The 21,070-nt window shown below is 42.1% G+C and overlaps 1 protein-coding gene across 3 annotated transcripts in view; it reads right to left on the bottom strand.

Moving 5' to 3' along the window:
- Positions 1–21,070, bottom strand: part of LOC307013550 (E3 ubiquitin-protein ligase SMURF2) — a 69,919-nt gene that overhangs the window by 10,658 nt on the left and 38,191 nt on the right. For 2 of the 3 annotated variants that reach the window (XM_079640953.1, XM_079640955.1), the window contains 8 exons: positions 15,484–15,617; positions 10,466–10,531; positions 9,480–9,591; positions 8,934–9,017; positions 7,389–7,600; positions 5,540–5,624; positions 3,569–3,727; positions 2,991–3,044 (listed from right to left, as the gene is read on the bottom strand). In XM_079640953.1, the coding sequence (XP_079497079.1) occupies positions 2,991–3,044; positions 3,569–3,727; positions 5,540–5,624; positions 7,389–7,600; positions 8,934–9,017; positions 9,480–9,591; positions 10,466–10,531; positions 15,484–15,617 (906 nt within the window). The remainder of the gene's footprint in view (positions 1–2,990; positions 3,045–3,568; positions 3,728–5,539; positions 5,625–7,388; positions 7,601–8,933; positions 9,018–9,479; positions 9,592–10,465; positions 10,532–15,483; positions 15,618–21,070) is intronic. The other variant, XM_079640954.1, reaches the window with a different exon arrangement.

Below are 21,070 nucleotides of genomic sequence, written 5' to 3'. Positions count from 1 at the left end.
GAAGAACCATATAATAAAGCGTAATTTAAGCTCACTTTTTTTTCTCCTTCCGAGGGCACGGTGTAATTAAAAATACGTTTCGACATAGTTCATCGTCTTTGGTTTCCGAACGGGGACGAGCTCCGCATATTTGATGGTAAATATAGAAAATACAAGGACGGCAAAGCTGAATATCTGCCCGAGCCGAAAGAGAGGCTCTGACAGCTTGGGTAAAAAAAACACCACTTGGGGAGAAATATAACTGTCAAACTCAATCCAAGAGCCAGAGGATTTCATTATTGTTATTCCAAGGTGGACGGAGCAGGAGGAAAAGGAGACCTGAAGGAGTGTGCCAGAACTAAGTCACCTGCACCTGAACCTGCAGAGTCATGATAGTCCTCCATCCTCAGACTGGGTGTGTGAGGTGAGGGAGTGCACGCACAAGAAAGTACGGCTGTGTGTGTGGAGAAAAAGCTCTTTTTAATGTCAGCCAGCACAGGTGGGCTGTAATGAGTGTTGAGTAGGTGTAGTGGTGTTAAAGCTACACCAACTCTCCCACTCTGCCCCCCACCCAGCCTGGAGAATCAAAGGGCCCTTTATGAGTCTGAGCATCAGCTGGTGCGGCAGAACGTGGAGTCAAAGTGTGTGCACTGAATTATTTACTTGGATAATATGTGTGTGTTTTGCCAGTAATTGTGTGATCTTTAACATTCTTCCCACCTAGCAAAATACCACATCTGTACACTTGTGTTGGTTTAAAACGTACAGGAAGTACAGGAAACCAGAAGCAGACAGACTGTAGTGATGAGACTGCGTACCGACAAAAGTATGTTGCATTTTACGACAGTCTCCGAGAATAACGAATGAAAGCTTTGCAAAATGTTACCACAACAGGAAACAATCTGTGCTTTCTGCATAATTTGACTTACTGTATACAGCATGAGACCAAAAAGGTATCTGACACCTGAGTGTAGTACATTGTGCGTGCAAATACATAATAAATATAACTCTATATCCACCTACCTACCCACCTGTATCCCGCTCTATATCTATATACATGTGTGGGATGTATCGCTAACCCAGTAATTTGCATTTATTTATCTTTCATATTTAAATATAACCACACACCCATAATATACCAAGTATACTATAGTATATAATCATCATTTCTTAAAACATCAATGCAAATGTTGATATAAATGGCATGAAGATGTATAACTTGGTGGGGAAAATACCTGCTGATGCCCACTAAACCTAAATTCAACTTAAAATACCTTGAGCAAACACTGATGTAATGGTTCAGACATATACTAGGTGCTGGTGCGAGGGAAGAAGCTGAGCATGTGAGAGACAGCGCGGCAGACCACAGTAATGCAGCTGTGGCTGACTGTCTGACAATTCAAGGCCTTCATTAGTCTGAAGTCAACGGCAAGCGGGCCGTCTGAGTCACACTAACACCAAGATGCATCCTGGAGGCTCCGTAGACTGAGGTGCAAACTGCAGACTCCCGATGTTGTAATGTCAGATTTGTTCCACGCAATCTGATCTTACAGACGAAACACAAAACAGTTTCTAAAGGCACTGCACTCCGCTGGCTCTCACATGCAACCCCACTTCAAACACTACCTAGTCTCCATAAATGGAAACAGGTCAATGCAACGCTGCATCTTAGCGTGTGCGCGCGCGTGTGTGTGTGTGTGTGTGTGTGTGTGTGTGTGCGCGCGTGTGCGTGTGCGCACGTGCGTGTGTTGAAATATCTTTAAATCCAGGTGTTGATAAAGGACAGATGTCCTGACAGTGAGCCAGCAGACAGGCTGATAACTTTAACAGTTTTTGAAGCACAGAGGAGGCTTGGGGGGGGACAAAAGTGTGCACTTGCTTACCTTCCAGAGTGTTGTACATTGCACAGTTATTGCTGTGACATGGTCTGTATAAAAACATGTCTTGATCTTGTTTTCATTAATCAGTATGTATCACGGAAAGCTGCATTAGAAATTAAAGCTTGCTAATTTTGACCATCAAGAAGCTCTCAAACTTTGTCTGGACTGCCTCAAATCTCTCCTAATAAGGAGTCGGACAGGCAGTTAATGATGCTGACTGGATAACATAGCTGAGCTTCAACTCACAACCAGAGGCTGTTCTGACACATATGGATACTATTTGACCAAATGACCAGATGTTGATTTCCCAAACATGTCTATCGTGCCAGCCGCTGTTATTGAAAGAGGTTTTGACGGAGAATTTGCACTAAAAAAGCAAAGGGGAAAATCTCCACATCTCTCCATGTTTCTTTTGTTCTAATGACTCCTGCCTCACACACTGGCAGGCAGAAAGTACAGGGAGCTCCCCGACAGCCAAGATACACAGAGAACAAATCCAGAATTCAGTTCATCTATCAGGGATTCAAACAACTCACAGGTTCCTTCCACACGAATATCACAGCCTTGGTAGTTGTCATTTTATCGAGACGTACTGCTAAAGTACCTTATCAATGTGTGATAATATGAAAACTGTTGCTAAGCTAGCAGCCGATATGCTAACACAGGTTTAGTATTTTTTCAGGCCTTTCTGTTGCCTTTGCTGCAAGCAGTGGAGGCAGACTGCTGACAGACAAACAAACACACTGGAAGACCAACTGACAGCCCCTTACATTTGGTGTGTGTGTGTGTGTGTGTGTGTGTGTGTGTGTGTGTGTGTGTGTGAGAGTGTGTTTCAGACTTGAGTGACACCCACATGAAAGTCGACCCAGAGGAAGGTTACTGTATGTACGACGTGTATAAAACACACATATTGGACATTCCCCTGTGAAAACGTATATCACAGTCAGCATTTTCTCTCGCGATAATAACTGTGTGTGTGTGTGTGTGTGTGTGTGTGTGTGTGTGTGTGTGTGTGTGTGTGTGTGTGTGTGTGTGTGTGTGTGTGTGTGTGTGTGAGAAGCTTTGAGTGACTAGCTGCTGAAAATGCTTTATACAGACAGATACCAAGAGTGTATTGTGTGTGTGGGTTACCTGAGGTTAGTGTTTTGGCTTTCCATGGCCACACGGGAACCATTTGGACTTGGGCTGTACGAAAAAAAAAACAGGAGAAGAGAAGGGAAAAATTCAGAGAAAGAATAAAAAGGGAGAAAAGAGAATGAAAACAATGGGAATGACAGAGATGAGGATTGGAGCATTGAAGCACCATGGGACAAGATTAAAAAGAGCAGTGAGACAGAAGAAAGAGAGCAAGTAAAGAAGTAAAAGGACACAAAGTAAAGGAATAAACGTAGATTAAAACAAGAAAAACAAATACAGAGAGAGGAAAATCAGGCCAAGATAGTTCCGTCATTGAGGAAGGCAGGAAGAGGAGGATGGAAAAAGAGCGTTGACAGAGACAGGCAGAACGGACATAAAGAGGACAAAAATATAAGGTGAGACGAATGAAACCAAGACAGCCATCAGTGATTGTCTTACAGCAGATATATTAATTGCAGGAAAAAAAGCAATATTTTATTTTCTTGGTCATTCAAATCTCAACTACAGCCGAGGTAATGTCCTCGAACATCCTGCCCTGTGGGCCTGAACACATCAGTGATTTATAGACTTACTTGAGTACTAGATGCAGGTTAGCAGAGAGTCGCGGGTCTGTGAACTGAGTTGTCCGGTTGTTGTGGTCGACAAAGTAGACGCGACCCGTGGCTGTGTTTCTTATTTCCCAGCCTGGAGGCAGCGGGCCCAGCTCCTCACAGTTCACATTGCTGAGATCCCTGAACAAATAAAACCAAAACCATCAGCTTCACACTACCAATGCGAATCTGGCTAAAACAAACAACTTTGACCCCCACACTGTGACGAGCTTAAGAACTATATCATTGATTAGCCTCACATTACATTACACTTGTTAACCCCAGATTCACACTCAGCTAAGGAACGATCTTTGTCCGTTCGCCTCGCTGTGTGTGTGTTTTTCAGCATCATGTCATTCATTATTTGGCTTCCTCTTTGATGCATGTAACAATCTTGCACCTGGTCACTTTATTTGTAGAGGTTGACACTCCAACGTGCCAAAAAAACAAAAAATAAGAAATTCCACGCACATGCAGACATCTTCATACATTTCAAGTGTGGCATAGGTGAGTGTTGAAAGGGATAACAATGTTCAATACAATGTTTTTAAGAATCAATACAATGTTTTTACCCCAACCTTTTATGGGCTTTTTTAAAGTTCATAGGTAAGTAGGAATATTAAGTAGCAATCAGATTTTAACACAATTACACAGAAAACTGAACACCTTTTCAACGGATATTTAATAATAATTTCTTCACAGCAGATTCACATAACTCAATCAGATCGCTCGAACAGAGCTCTCAACAGAACAAAGAGCATCGTCAACATTAAAAAAGCCAATGCTGAAAAAGCCCTAATTTCCTGATTCTTCTACGCTCCTGTACACTGACATTCCCGTCAGTGGAAAGCTAAGCCATGATCTGGAACAACGCAAAAGCCTCAGGGCAACGTGTGTGTGTGTGTGTGTGTGTGTGTGTGTGTGTGTGTGTGTGTGTGTGTGTGTGTGTGTGTGTGTGTGTGTGTGTGTGTGTGTGTGTGTGTGTGTGTGTGTTTAGTGTACTTTGTCCTTGTGTGAAGTGAGGACACATCACTGAGGGACAGAGTACATGCCTCGCTGCACTCATCACAAAATACTGGGTCATTTTGAAAAGCTCTATCCAAATGACCAAACCCAAAGGTTGCTGCTGTGAGCTGGATGTTAACTCAACGTGCTTCTCCGCTGAGCAGCAACATGGCCAAAAATGTAACACAATATCAGAGCCTGAAGTCTCTGGTGAATTAACGAGTGGGCTATTGAGTCAGTGAAAGAGTTTGATTGAATGCAGAACCACTAGCATTTTCTGCTCAACAGCTGCCCAAAAATGTTTCTTCCAAATCCACATCGGACTCAGAGGTCACTAGTTTGGCTGACCCGGACTTGATCCTGAAATATAAAGACTAATGTTTCTGGATACAGAAAGTTAAGTCCAGTTTGGTCGTGTCAGTTTGGGAATATATGTCAGGTTTTATATTAAGGACAATACATTACGGCTGTCAGCACTGCAGTGCATTTATCATGCGTTTAAAATGCACTTAACTGCCACTAGGGGTTTCTCATCAACACATAAAGACAGTTTAGTGGTGTTGTGAGGTCGAGTGAGATCTTGTATCACTGCCATTGCTATCATTGCAGTTAGCTTCTCCCTGTTAGCTTAGTTCAAAGAGGTTTACCAAAGGCTGAATTAGCCGTAAATAACAAGTACAAATAAAATAATTAAACAATTTCCCAAACGAACATGGGCAGAGAGGCTGCAAGCCAATGAAGTAACTTTGATTAAAATGTGGGTTGTTTGTAGGTTTTAAAATAGTTGGAGACATACAGGAACAAACCTGTTTGTAGAGACTTTGAAGTTGTGTGTTTTTGAAATGGTTTTACTCACATTTCATACATCACATTAACTAAAAGAAACATACATTGTATACCGAATAAAGACAATAACGAAGTGAAAACTGTAAATCAAAAAGGAGTTACCTGGGCACCCGGGGGTCATGCCATGTGCTGACCCCAGTCTGCGTGTGGAGGAAGTAGACTTGACCCTGCTGAGTTGTTCTTTGCTCTAAAAGGAGAAAGAGAGAAAATCATTTGGATCAAAATGGCAAAAACAACACTGATACACGACGCTCAAAACTGTTGTTCTGTAGTGCTGGTGGGTTCAAGCATGGATAGTGAATTTGTGTATTTTGGAGAAAGGGAATCCTGTTTATAATTGAAGTGATAGGCAAACTGAAAGGACAACAGTTTTGTAAAGTGGGTGCCAAAGTAATCAATCCTCTCCAAGTCTCCACTATCCCAAAAGAATGGGGGAAATAAAATATAAGGAAGACTTATCAAAGATTCGTGACTTTTTCCTTGTACATAGTTACTTGAAGCATCCTTGTTTTCTCTTAAAGGTTGGTGTGTGTGTGCTCTGAAAGTAATCCCTTCCCATTAATCTACAAAACCAAAAGGAAATGGAAAAGAAAACTCTGTCCGTCTTTCCAAACCAACGAAAATGATATGCTGTAAACAACTGGGAGAGCCGAGGACAGAAAAAAAAGAAATGAGAATGGTTCCTCACCGGACCGTTAGATCTGTGGTTCCCTCCAGCTCACGGATGAATGGAGTGTGTGTGTGTGTGTGTGTGTGTGTGTGTGTGTGTGTGTGTGTGTGTGTGTGTGTGTGTGTGTGTGTGTGTGTGTGTGTGTGTGTGTGTGTGTGTGTGTGTGTGTGTGTGTGTGTGTGTGTGTGTGTGTGTGTGTGTGTGAGAATGTTGGCACAGAGTATGTGTGCTGCACAGGCTCGGTGTTCTGAGGCTCATGTGTGTGTATATGCACCCGCTAATCCATCAGTACCCCACACCCCAACTGGCACAACTCATTTCCTACCCACCTCTCCCTCTCTTTTTCCCCTTACACACACTCCCTCCCTCCCTCCATCACCACACCCAGCCACTGGTTCAGGGGGTTCAGCGGAGAAAGAAAGCTCACTAGCCGTTGGGCATCAGTGACTCACTTTGTCCGACCTTGGCCAGCGTCAGTGGACACAGCAGGACATTTCAAAGGGGGCAAAGGTCCAATTGTGCCATTCTAAAAAAATCAAGGGCATGCAGCACCACACTTAAAATAATTATTTATTTTACAGACTCTGTGGGTATTTTGGGGTTCAGTCTGGCTGAAAAGTACACTTAACTAAAAAAAGAAAATTCCAATGATGGAAAATATACTTATGTAGCTCCTGCATTATTTTCCAAACGTGTTTAAAGAAAGGCCAGAGCTAAAAACTGAGCCTTGAATATGCCGCTTTCAATTCAGTCTGTAAGCCAAGTATTTCAACTCTGGGAAGTGTTTGAAAACAGGAGGAGAGAGGAAAATTATCACACATCAGGTGTTGACCGTGGTTGTCATGATGTGGTGCTGTGGGTCAGCAGAGAAAGTGTGTGAGAGCCAAAGGAAAGAGCCAGGAGACAGACGGACAGAAAATAAGTGGAAAAAGGGGCATTTTAACTTTACTCTTATCATCAAAAGGAAAACAAATGTTCAAAGTATCATTGCCTCCGGGCTACAAACAACATACTGCCAGAGGAACAGCTCACTGTGCCTTTAATCTCGTGTTTTTGAAATCTCGCATTGGGATCAAGTAATTGAGAGGTTGTGAGAGTGATGATGTATAAATGTAAATGGTCACAGCTATTGCAAATTTGTGTGTCTTTTATCATGGTGTCGCCATACGTACCAGGATGTATGTGTGTGTGCGTGTGCGTGTGTGTGTGTGTGTGTGTGTGTGTGTGTGTGTGTGTGTGTGTGTGTGTGTGTGTGTGTGTGTGTGATGCTGTGTCTCTCACCATAACCCTCAGGCAGGTCAGGGGGTGTATGCAGGTGTGTTCGACTCATGTAGTTGCGATGCCGCTGAGATCGAACCCGTCTCTCCTGGACCCGCTGTACGCCCTGTGGCACGCTCGCCTCGGCCCCGTTGACGGGCGTCATCACCGGCGTGTTCTCGTCCACCACACAGCTCAGAGGACGCCCTGAGGGGCTGGAGTACTCCGACGCTGGCCTGGGAAAGAGCGTAGAGTGTTTCATGTAAATGGAGTTTAGTCTATTTTCAAAGAAATGTTCCTGATATATATTAATGCATCATACATTTTGTAACAAATTGGGGAAAACATGGACTCAATGTACTACATAAAACGGAAAAAATCTATTGAGAAGCAGAATTGAACGTTTTATTTTTGATTCCTTGGATGCACTGTGTGACTATGGGCCATGTTTTCCTCTCCTTGCAGGAAGCTGGGTGTGGAGGGTGAAAGAAGTGTGTTTCTGTGTTAAAGGTGCTTTGGGTTAAGTCAAAGGTGCAGCCAGTTTATCTGCACTTGTGATGTCTAGACATACACACTGGTGTAGGGTAATTATTGTGGAACAGCTGTGTCATCAGTCCTCAAAATGAAAAATGTATTTCATGGTAATGCTTAAGATTAAAGTGATTTGAAGGATTAAGGGTTGCATAAAAGCAAACAGAAAGTCCTCCAAAGACTACAGTAGAATCTTTGGTGTGTTAAGGAGACATAGACAGGCCGACACATAATGTATCTGTGTGTGTGTGTGTGTGTGTGTGTGTGTGTGTGTGTGTGTGTGTGTGTGTGTGTGTGTGTGTGTGTGTGTGTGTGTGTGTGTGTGTGTGTGTGTGTGTGTGTGTGTGTGTATTGTCTGGCTGTCCAGAGTTACTGACGCCTTGGCTATCTAAAGCCTTGGACCCTTGTCCGTCAACCCACAGCCAACCCACCCCTTCCACACACTCTTCCTTCCTCCTATTTCCTTTTTCTCCCCCTCCACTAATATCCCACCTCTCCCTCCAAGTAACCCTGCTTCTTTACTTTAGAGGTGTTTTCACTCTTTTCTTCCCAGTCTTTGAGACATTTCCACCCACATACAACTTAAACTGATTAATGGATTATTCTTTCTAAACTCTGGAACAGATTACATTTGTCGTCAGTCAGGACCAGTGACAGGTGACGTGTGTGTGGGGGTGGGGGTGGCGTTATTTGTTTGCTTACTCCCCTGACGGCTCCACTGATATGGGCCAAGTAGGAAGGCGACAGTTGTTCCAGCAGGAACAGGGGCCAAGCAAAACCTAGCTGCCCGACTGGCTGGCTAGCATACTTAGAGGTGTTCGTGTGTGCGTGTGCGTGGCTAAGGAAGTTGTCAGCAATTCACTCATTACGACAGACTGTTATTGTTGTGTTGGGAGTTGGGCTTAGTGAACATTTCTTTCCTTCTGGAAGGCGAAGTTGGGAAAAGTACAACCACTTACAGAGACCCCTGATGCTTTGTTATTAAAAGTTCAAGTGTGTAGTATTTAAAGCCCTGGATGAAGGAGTGTGTAGTTGTACCTGGTCGGTCTCTCCCACTGCGTGGTACGTGTGATGTGGTTCAGGTACTGTATCCTCCCAGAGGCCGTCCTCCTTTCTTCCCAACTGTTTCATGACATATTAAGACAAAGGGTTAGAAAAGACAATCAAAAAAACTAAAACTGTTGCTGAATCTGATTATATAATGTTTAGAAAAAGGGGCTTAACAGCAAACATAAGTAATAAGAAAGACATTTCTCTTTACACACAAGACAAAAGCTTCACAGGGAGCATAGTAATATTGTTCACACACTGTTCAGCATCTAAATTAATTGCATACCAATACTGATTTTGTATGCATTTAAAAAAGAATGTATCCTTTTAAATGCACACAAAATCACAGAAAGACTACCCCCCTGCCCCAACACAATCCTCTCAACTATAGATTACTTCAATAAAGAAATGCTTCTAAAAGAGTTGAATCCAGACAGCTCCCAGGAAAATGGAGGACTTCGAGAATAAGCAAGCTACTACTGTGTGCACAAATAGGATAAGTCATTTGAAAGGAAAAGCTTTGATGATACTAACCCATCAGGCAGGTCGTTGTCGAACAAGCGGCTGCAGTCCACTACCGGCCCTCCTGTCCCGATGCGATCTCTGGACTGAAGACTTACTGCACAGTTAACCAAGACAAGGAAGACTGCAGATCAATCAGATGCTCTTACCCATAGAGTTTCGCTCAAATAATAACTCCATCATATTGTATTCATCTTTTAAATAGACATTAGTGTCTCTCCGAGGCTTTAGCAGGAGCAGTGTTAAAGCTTGTGCCATCGGTTCTTAATACCAAATCACAGCATGAATTTTAATGATGTTCCTTGCTATTAGTGTCTTAATGTGGAATTTCTGAGGGATTTTGTAGTATTATTTTCAATTGCAGCACATTTGTGTAACAGATGGTTTCAATCCCAAACATTTATGCAACTTATGAAACATAGTAGGTCATGGGAATGGTCAGTATATGCGTCCACAAAAAGGTTTCAAGCCTTTATGCACGCTAGAATTTAAAATATGAATCGGCAACTAATCAAAACCCAATGTTTGTACCAGATTTTTGACTAGAACAACTTGACAGTGATGATTATCGTCTCAAATTAATCTTACAGATGATCCATGTATTGTATTTGGCCTTAACTGTTGACCTCGATTTCAAATACTGAAAATAAATAGATTGAAAAATGATACCTAATTGAAGATGAATTAGCTGTTTGCAAAAATAAATGAGCACTTACATATTTTAAAACCTAGTCAAATGTAAGGGAGTAGTCACATTGATGTATTCCAGCTGTTAATTTAATCAGAGTTTTAAACAGTAAATATGCAGTGGACAAAAGCTCTGGGACTGGACTAAGCGTGTCCATCTGAGCTTTTTTTTTTATAGTATTGGCACACTGAATGTAGACTAGAGCATCTGGAACATGTAACACACCGACTGACTATGCATAGTTATATCTTTCACTTGACTTCCTTTTCCATAAGAATGATAATGTTTTAAACGTGTTTGGAATTCTTACCAACTATTTGACCTCTCACAGTATCATTGTCATTCGGGCCCAGCTTATTCAGGTCCAGTCTCTGATCTGCAGGGAAAAACAAACAAGAAATTGAACTATCAACTAAACATCTGCTCACATTTACAACCGTGATCAAATCCAGGTATTAAGCCGATGAGTAACTTGATGAACTTAATGCCAAGTAAAAGGCGTTCAGACTAAAAAATAGAACCGCAGGGTGTTGCGTTTGTGTGGGCGTGTTGCCTCAGTGCGACGATGAATAACTATCCAGGAAGGACGGATGAGTAATAAATCCATGACTTTGAAGGCTTATAAGATGATAGAAACTGCACAGTTAATTTAAAATACTATGACGGAGGATGTTACAACCATGGAAAGTTATCAAAAATGCATTCTTATAATCTGTTGCAGGAGATAAAACATCAAACATAATTATATACATCCAAACACATATCAGCCAATGATTTTACACAGTGATAACCAGTCTGGTTTCAAGGCAGGTCACTCAACAGAAACTGCCCTCCTTGCTGTCTCTGAGGAACTGCACACGGCTAAAGCAGCCTCCCTCTCCTCTGTCATCATCCTTTTGGACCTGTCTGCTGCATTCAACACGGTGAATCATCAGATCCTCCTTCGCACTCTCCAAGAACTTGGAGTTTCAGGCTCTGCACTTTCCCTCCTCACCTCATACCTCAAAGACCGCACCTACAGGGTAACTTGGAGAGGGTCAGAGTCCGACCCATGTCAATTAACTACAGGGGTCCCTCAGGGCTCTGTTCTTGGTCCCCTCCTCTTCTCCTTGTACACAAACTCGCTCGGATCAGTCATTAGCCCGCACGGTTTTTCATACCACTGCTACGCTGACGACACCCAATTCATTCTGTCCTTTCCCCGCTCAGAGACCTAGGTTGTCCCACGCATCTCTGCTTGTCTAGCGGACATCTCTCAGTGGATGTCTGCTCACCACCTCAAGCTCAACCTTGACAAGACTGAACTTCTTTTCTTTCCGGGAAAAGATTGTCCAACTCTTGGCCTAACAATCAACATCGGCACCTCTGTTGTTTCCCCGACTCAGACTGCAAGGAATCTGGGTGTGACCCTAGATAACAAACTGTCCTTCACTGCAAACATAGCTGCTACAACCCGCTGCTGCAGATACACTCTGTACAACATCAGGAGGATACGTCGCCAGCTGACCCAGAAAGCGACACAGGTTCTGGCCCAGGCTCTTGTCATCTCACGCCTAGACTACTGCAACTCCCTCCTGGCTGGTCTACCTGCATGTGCCATCCGACCTCTGCAGCTCATCCAGAATGCAGCGGGTCGTCTTGTCTTCAACCTTCCTAAATCTTCCCACACCACACCACTCCTCTGCTCCTTTCACTGGCTTCCAGTAACTGCTAGAATCCACTTCAAGACAATGGTACTTGCGTACCATGCTACGAATGGATCTGGCCCTTCCTACATCCAGGGGGAGACTGAAAACTCATCTCTTTCGACTCCACTTCGATCGATAGAAATACGAACAAAGAATTGCTAACAAAAGCACTTATATACTAATAAAGGGCTGGCTTATCTAAAACCAGTTGAGTAGCACTTGAAATGTTTTAGCTCTATGAAACCTGATGTGCTTATATGATTCTGTTTTCTTCAAGTTTGTATCTTGTTGGTCGAACGCACTTATTGTAAGTCGCTTTGGATAAAAGCGACAGCAAAATTCAATGTAATGTAATGATAACGGCTCTGATTTCGGCACGAGGCAAATGGGACATACTGAAGCAGCCAGCCAAACTAAAAAATGTTTAACAAAGCAACAATGTTCTGTGCAGGGAAAAACATTTGGAGACACAAAATATCACAGATCTTGGACGCAAAATGTGTAAGCGGTCTTGTTATTTTTGGATAAGCAAGGACTCATTGTCTGAAGTGGCAAATGATAGCACTGCGAGACACAGACAGCAAAAACACAAACCAGGACGACTCTGAACAAGATCCAGACACAGATACACTCGGCAATCTCTGCTGCCTCTATCACACAGTGAAACTTCGGCATGACCAGCTGAGCCGTACAGGAGTGATATCAATTGATGTGTGTGTATCTGTGTGTGTCGTGATCGTACAGGGTGTGAGTCATGCAGGGGCTTTGGCTTTCTAAAATCTGAAAAAGTAAAGCATAGTCAGCCATTACACCGTGTGTGTAGGAAGGAAGAGAAATATGCACCGCAAGAGGAAGACAGAGGGAGAAAGAGTATCTGCGGGAGAAAGGGAGATAAGGAGACGCCCCAGTTATCCATGTATTAATACTATAATCAGAGACATACTAGACATGTATTGTAATTGCTTGGTCTACATAATGTCATGCATACACAGACATTTCCTTGGATTGCCTGTATGTATAGACTCTGCAGATCTAAACAACACTATAGCTGGTTTCCAGAAGAGAGTGTGTGTGTGTGTGTGTGTGTGTGTGTGTGTGTGTGTGTGTGTGTGTGTGTGTGTCTGTTCCGGATACATGTCTAGACTAAACAAGGATGGTCTAAGCCTTACATGGCTGGAATAGTTAGCAGAATTTCCTCTTAAATAAGAGAAGAGGGAAACACAGAGACAGAAGATTTACAGACCTTTAACCACAAGGCCTCACTGCACCATGCAATACCTCAGAGCCACATTTTGCTTCAATGAACAAACTACATAAATCAGTTTTAATATGTAGATGTAGAGTGTGTTTTAGTATGTAGTCATTTGGCTTATATCTCTGTTTGTTTGTAGGCATATGTAAACAAGTCTTTATAAGCACCACAATCATAAATCCAGCAAATATATTCAAAGATTCAAGGACTGTTTACTGTCATTCTGCAAAACATGAAGCAGTTTTAGTTCCTCCTGCCACACAAGAAAACAAGACAAAACAAAAACAGTAGTGAATTCCTAAAGAGCAGTTTCAATATTTGCATCAGGAGGAATGTAAACAGAAGCAACAGAAACCTCAGTTAGTTATCAGGGCCGATAATAAGACTGTTATCTTAACAATACAAATTGGACCTCAGGGAATTATTGTTCCTCAGTTAGCTGTAACATCCACTACAAATAAGACACACACATCTAAGTGAAGCAGACTAACATGGCAGGCTAGTCATTTTGAAAGACTTTGGGGTGTGTGTGTGTGTGTGTGTGTGTGTGTGTGTGTGTGTGTGTGTGTGTGTGTGTGTGTGTGTGTGTGTGTGTGTGTTCAGAAGTGGGACAGAGGACAAAGCCATTGTGTCTGCGATGCTACAGGATGTAGAGTTCAGTTAAAAGCCAGACAGACTTCTAGTAATCGAGACCACTATGACAAATCTACATTTAGAATGCAACAAAATGTGTGTGCGTGTGCGTGTGCGTGTATGTGTGTGTGTGTGTGTGTGTGTGTGTGTGTGTGTGTGTGTGGAGTGACGGACTTCTAGGAATCAATACAACAATTCCAGTAATGTTTGTATGTGTACATCTTGTTCAGACCACAGACTGGGCACAGTTCATGTGTCTACGGCTACAAGACAAGGACAAGGGATATTGTGAGCTCTGGTGTCTTGTCAAAGATTATGATTTGTCTCCCTGTCCACTTCCTGTGGCTACAAGAAAGTATAATTTCTGCCATGTTGGCTGTACAGTAAGTGGCTGGTCTGGAGCCTAACTGGAGCCTCTCCTGTCTGTTTCTGGAAGCTGTGGCTAAATGTTAGGGCAGGTTCTTTGGCCCTCAGTGGGGTTAAAGTATGGCATGTGAAGGTCCCTCATGTTCTTTAGTGGCTAAAAGAGTGAACTGTATGTCAAGAATTTCACTTTTAAACAAGTAAAGGTTCCTGGGACATATTTGGTAATATAATGAGAAGTATGTAGCTTTTTGGAGTTGGCATAATAGTCGCATTTAGGTCAACTAATCACTTTGGTTCTAACAAAGAAGCTAATTATATTCAGACAGACAACTTCTGGTGTGTCCGTAATGCGTTACTGTGTGGAATGAATGGATGGAAATAAGGAAAAGGCCGGATTTATACCAAAAAAAAGGGGAACATTTACTTCAGAGTGGTGGTTCTGTTACATGTCTGAACTTTTAGTTTGAGACAGGAAGATGGATTGAAGGAAAGGAGGAGAATGTGTGGAAGGAATGTTAATTTGACAGTTTGTACTACAGTTAAGTGTGTATGTGTCAGTATCAACAGACTGGTACTGCCAACAAGCCAGACAGGGCTAACAAGCATGCGGCCATGTGGACTGCAGAGAGTAAATAAGAGTATAAATCAGTTGGAAATCAAAGAGCTGCAGTCTGTGAGGCCAGGCAGATGTTGTGTGTTATCCACATTAAACCGGGTCACACAGGATTATCAAAGTGATCCCCAAACAGCACCTTTCCTCTTCTTTCTGCACCTTTGGCAAAACAGTGCCAATAAGTATATGAGCAGGACTAGGTTTCCAAGAATAAAAGCTATACGTGTCCTTGGCAGAAAGATTGCTTGCTGTAAAAATGAATGGTTGCTATTGATTTAGGTTGAGGTGCCTCATGTCTACAGCATTTCTGTTATGTGTAGCCTAAAGGAGCTGTTGATGTATTGTGCCTATAAATCTCACGGCAATTAATGTTTGGCACAAGAACAGCTGCCGACTGCAAGCTGGGGATGGGATATGAGCACTGTTAAAGAGGTACATGTCATAGCAGGCTGGCTAACAATCAAACGTTTGCAGCCATTTAAAAAGAAAAAGGCACAGAAAAAGTCAAGTTGTGTGTGTTATTGGAGACACCAGGTGTGGTCCATACCATGTGTCTTACTGAGCATACATACAGCATCTTTGTGCTAACATGTGTGATAAGATGTGAACATGGAGCTCCCAACACTGGATAGTTATTCATTTATTCATTAGATGTAGCCTGTGGATCCTCCCCATTAACCTTCACTTACAAGCCAAGCCGGAGGGTAAAGGCCACGGCGAGCACGCAGAGGGAGCATGAAGAGAGCAGACAACTGCACACACAAACAGGTACTTACAGCCAGTGTCTTTGAGTCTGTTGATTGCGTTGGACAGGAGGCGGACACAGCCGAGGAAACCTGCACCCTGCTTTTTGTGGATCTTCTTGTGATTCCATACGCTGATGGTGATTGAGTCTGCCTTTCCAATGTATCTGAGAGGGGAAGAGAAAGACAAATTGTCAAAAAGACAATCCTGGCAACATGAGTAGGATTTCCAATGGTCCATTGAGCCATGGTGCATGCTTGAGTGCAGTAGCAGGAGGGCTTAATGCAGGGTAGGCAGGATGGAAACTCAATTAAATCATAACCTACGACACTCAAGAAATGTTGCAAAGCATTAACAAATACATATAACTAATAGTGCAGAGAAAAACAATCTTACATGTTGCATCCCTTCCAACCACTTCTTGGTAAGAATAATGCACACCATGTTTGCAGTGCAGACTGTCAGACTGTGTAATGAGGCTGATTTAAAGAACCATGAGTGTGCATGCGTATGTGTATGTGCATATTGGGCTAAGATCAGTCTAGTCGTGGTTGGAGAACAGAGGAAGTCCCCAAGATGTGCTTCACCACTGACTGAGAGCCAGACAGCTACAAAAGTAAACACACAGTTCAACTTTCAAATGCACAATCACACACACACATAATTGCAGCCTCAAAGCCACCACTGATGCAAAGCTTTATATTACGCTGTGTATCACCAGCGAGCTGTGGGGTTTCCCCACTAAACACATCAAAATGTATATATATTTGACAGCAAGTCAAATCATAGAAGTTGGGAAATTGTTGCAGTGAGATTAAATTACAGCGTGTGTGGGTTGTGGATCTTTAAGTGTCCAGCGATTCAGTCTCTAGTCACTATCTCACACTGTGATCAGGATGCAGTACCTGAGGTTAGCAGCTTGGCATGTTCACGGTTTCTCACTCAACAGATGCTGATGTGTCTAGGCATGTGCTTGTTGTTGCATATGTTGATTATGCAGCCATTTAACATTATTAGATGACAAGCGGGTGAAATAACTCACATTTTTTTGTGCCAACATACTTTCAATCGTCTTCTCCATTAGGTTTATTTGACAAAAAGTGGATACTGACTTACGGATTAAAAAGAATATTCCACTAGTAAGGACAACATGTTCTGAGCAATCAAACAAAACATCTGAATGGAGTTACTTTGAATTAATTGGTTTTTCTGATAAAAGCTGTGCTGTTGCTCACTTCGACAAGACCCATTTTTTAAAGATCATTCTTGATTACGAGATATTTACAAACACTTCCAAAATATTACAGATATGTTGCAATTTGGTGCTCAGCAGTGTGAGCTCTTCAATCCCCACAATGTGGTTGCAAGATGAACAGGTCACTGTGAGGAAAAGATGTGTTGTGCAAAGCACCTTGGAGCAGAACAAAACTGAAATAGCTGAAGAGACAATGACTGTCTTTCTGAGATAAGAGAAACAGATGGAACAAAATATTATTTCCTCACTGTACCAAAAACAGTGTTGGGAAACATTTTCCTCCGAAATAACATTGCAGGTGCTAAGGTTATTGTTACAATACTGCTATGAAAAAGCACATTTATACGTATGGGGGTGGGCTGACGAGAGAGTGAACTGTCAGCGCTGAATCCTAAATGGACCTGAAAACAGATGGAAGTACAGCATCTACGTTATACAATATAACTCCAGACTGAACTGACCGACTCCCCGTCTTCTGTAGGTAGTTGATGTTGTTACTGAAGGCCACAGTATACTCTGTGTGTGAAGTTTGTGCGAATATGTGAAACTGTTAAACATAAGGAATTGGCTGTTCCATCAACACAAAGCTAGCAAACGATACATTGGGATAAACTGCAATTCATTTTTTTAGTTGGATTCTGTTTGTCAGGGAACAGAGCAGCACTTTTTTATTTGAATGATAGTGACAGATGGTCCTGTAACATGGTGCAGCATTGGATACAATTTAAGTTTTGTAATAGTCAATGTTTTATTAGGATGATGCAATTGAATAAGTGCTTTCTGTGAAAGAAAACATAGTTGTGTATATACTATCAAGTAAACTTCCTAAGAATTAAAAATTTTTTTTGCAGTGGTCACATCAGTTATGATTTTAGACTTCGTTTGAGTATTTAATAAAGTTTGAAATGTGTTGGCAAGTGATGAAATAATGTCACTACATGAGAACAAAAATATTATGCCGGGATGCTTATAGCAATAAAAAGATTTCCAAGTTTAAAAAAGGGCCCAGCAGGATAAATATAGCCCTGAATGTTATGTCAAATTGTATAAGAAAGTAGTTAAAAGTAGTTCCAGATGATGTAATGACACTTAAAGGTTCGGTAGGTAATTTTGGAGAAACCAGCTCGAGTGCGCTGGAATTTGAAAATACACAGCCGGAAAAAATCTGCCACTACCTTACAGAGCCACTTCTCCAACACACACGAACGCGCACATGACCAATGAGGGCACAAAATAAGTTTGTGCACAGATGGAAGGCTGACAGGCAGGTAAGGCCATCCAGTTATTTTTGCTGGCCCGCTAAAATGATTGGTCCTGCTTTTTACAGTACTACGGCTTCCACAGATGATATTTTTTTATGGATTTTTTTGTCAAAGCACTTATGATATTCATTGCTATCGGGATGTTAAGATCATTCCATGGAATATATCAAAAAGTGTATCTCGAGCCGGTTTCTCAAACGTACCTACCCCCGCTTTAATTCGAAATGTATTTAAAATGTACAAATTAGCTAAGCTGTGACACTTTATTGTGAGGAAATTCCTCATGTGAATAAAGCTCAGGGTTCACACGGAACAGTATTTGCAGGCACCTCCTTTTTCTGTTCATTGTGCGAAATTAAAAGAAGAAAAAACTCCCAGATGATTAACTAACAAACACTGATGTTCAGGCAAGTATGCAAAACTATTAAAAACAATCCCTCTATGTCCCGCTCCCCACACACTTCATTAGGTGGTTACAGCAACAACAAAAATAAAGATTAGCACTCTTAATTCCGCAGACAACAGCCGAGGAGGGGGAAATATTCTTGGGTCAAATACAGATTCGCTTTCCAGGACATAGTAAATCCAGAGCTGCAAGACTTCCCAAACTTCTTCCTGCCAGGGAACTTATTGGATATATTTCATATTAATGTTGGACAGACTTCAGCTGTTAAAATCAATAAAGACAAAAATAAATCTGTGTGGAGATTCAACAGCTCTGGCTCATCCCTATCGAATAACTTGATCTGATTGATGTAAGTTGAGTCTTTGCCAAAGCATTCTTCCTCTGTTCCCCTTGTTCCTGCTGTTCTGTGAACCGACCACCCCATTTCACCTCACTTCTTCCACTTATGGATATATGCTTACAAAGACCTTTCCTGCCTTTCATAACAGAAAATCGTGAATATTTAAACATATTACGACTCATAAAGTACAATAACTCATGGTTGAAATGTATGTGTGCCTGGAAGAAATGCATCTTGAAGGTAGCTGAACCTTTGCTCGCAGTCTAAGACTAAACAAAACAAAGCATTTGTATACAACCAAAATATTTCTGTCCCTGTTTCCAAGCGTGGAGCACACAACTTGGTCTCTGAGAGAACAAAACAGAGACCTCTTCCGCAGGTTAAACCACTTCTAATCAATGTGTGCAGTAATTCAATGTTTGAATATGCTGTAGGTGGGTATGTCTGCCATACAGGCCTCCAGGGCTTATGATGGGCAGGTTGTGATGCATCGAGTCCACTTGTCAATTACTGCCAATGCATTTAAAAATGGATTGCGAAATGAAAAGTAAACAACTGACTGTAGCAGTGCCTGTGCCATTGGTTTGATAACAATTGTATTAGCGAGGTAAAACCAAATGTTTCTCACGTAGCAGTGTTAATTTCGTCAACGAAAACTATGACGAAAAATGTTAATCAACGACCTTTTTTACATGACTAAAACGAGACGATGACGAGAAAAATAGATTATTGATAACGAAAACTATGACGAAATGTATATTTAGTTTTCGTTGACTAGGTTGGCCACAGCAAATGATGATGAGAAGCTAAACTATCTATTAATGATGTCAATGACAGGGAGTGTGATTGTTGAAATAGGGTGTTAGCGGTCTTGCTGGTGTTCAAAGAAGAATGACAACACTGTAGATCACCAACACTATGGTTTTTTTTTTATTCACAGGCAAGTCAACGTTGTCGCAGTAAAAGTCCCAAGATAGCTCCTGGTGCAATAAAATGTCCCCTTGCAGTGTTTTACTATTATGTCTGATGTTTCTCTATTAATATTGCTGCTGCATTAATGTGTATGTTGCATCATGTTACTGCTGTAGATGTGTTTCCGAGCCGCTCCGATTACAACGAGAGTTACAACGAGAACGTGATGTCATATTTACACTAGACGGATCCTTTCTAGCCATAACCAAACTGATGGGAGACACGTGATTTATGTTTTTTTTACTTGGTGGGTAGGTCCTTAGTGATTTCTCGATGTCCATTGGTCATTTCAGAACATGATGGCTGCCGGCCGAGATTTCCTTGACGGACACACCAATCCACCAATCCCACACAGTAGAGGTTTCTCAATACTCAAATTTCCCCTCCTCGGTCCTCCGGTAGTGACCCAGAAATGAATTTCAGCGCGCCATTTTGAAGGACATCTCATTTCTCTAAATGCACTTCGAGGACCGAGCATCGACCATCGAGAAGGCTCTCAGGAGGAGCTCTAACCGAGGAGACACTGATGGGTCCTCCACGGCTCCTCCACGGATGCATTTCCGGGAACGGTGGAGGCGTTACGCATGGCCGGAGTTTTCTCAGCCAATGACAGCTCTGAATGCATCCCTTGGATATTATTTTAGTAACTGCTTGAACGGCAACGCGATGTTTACAGTGAGAACAGCTGTGAGGTCCGTGCAGAAAGCAGAGCAGCGTGTGTATAATATATATCACTCAGTATAAACAGTCCTACTCTCTTTATTTGCTTTAGTTTAGTAGATATCTACAAACAAAGAGTCGATATTTTTCTAAGACCATTTAGTGCTCCACATAATAAAATACACAACGGCTGTAGCCTGATTATGCTTTAGGAGTTGTGTGTGTGTGTGTGTGTGTGTGTGTGTGTGTGTGTGTGTGTGTGTGTGTGTGTGTGTGTGTGTGTGTGTGTGTGTGTGTGGTACAGTGCATAGATGCGGCGGACAGACCGGTCTCATTTGGTTTGGTGTCATATGCTTACTTTTTAATACTTGTACAACTTTTGGCCCGTAATTTCAATTCCCCATTTCAGCGACCAGAGAGAGGGGGGGGATATGTCCAGTCTCTGGTTGTGTTACGTTATGAGAGTGCTCTCATACTTGTTTGATTCTGAAATTGTATATATTTATATAAATATATGTGTGTGTATATGTCCACATCTGTAGCCTGTTATTGTCTCATTATACCGCACTGTCAATGAATTAAAAGTAAATATATATAAGTCATCATGAACACATCTGTCCATCAGAGTGCTGCTGTGCCTCCTGTCATCATTAATGGACGTCTCTTTAAAATGACCGCTCAGAGGAGAGGAGTTCTCATTTCTCTAACCGCCTGCTGCTTCCAC

This window comes from Notothenia rossii (assembly GCF_949606895.1).
Source record: "Notothenia rossii genome assembly, chromosome: 1".
In the NCBI taxonomy this organism is placed as follows: Eukaryota; Metazoa; Chordata; class Actinopteri; order Perciformes; family Nototheniidae; genus Notothenia; species Notothenia rossii.
Note: the sequence above shows the minus strand (reverse complement) of the source record. Positions and strands in the feature narration are given on the sequence as shown.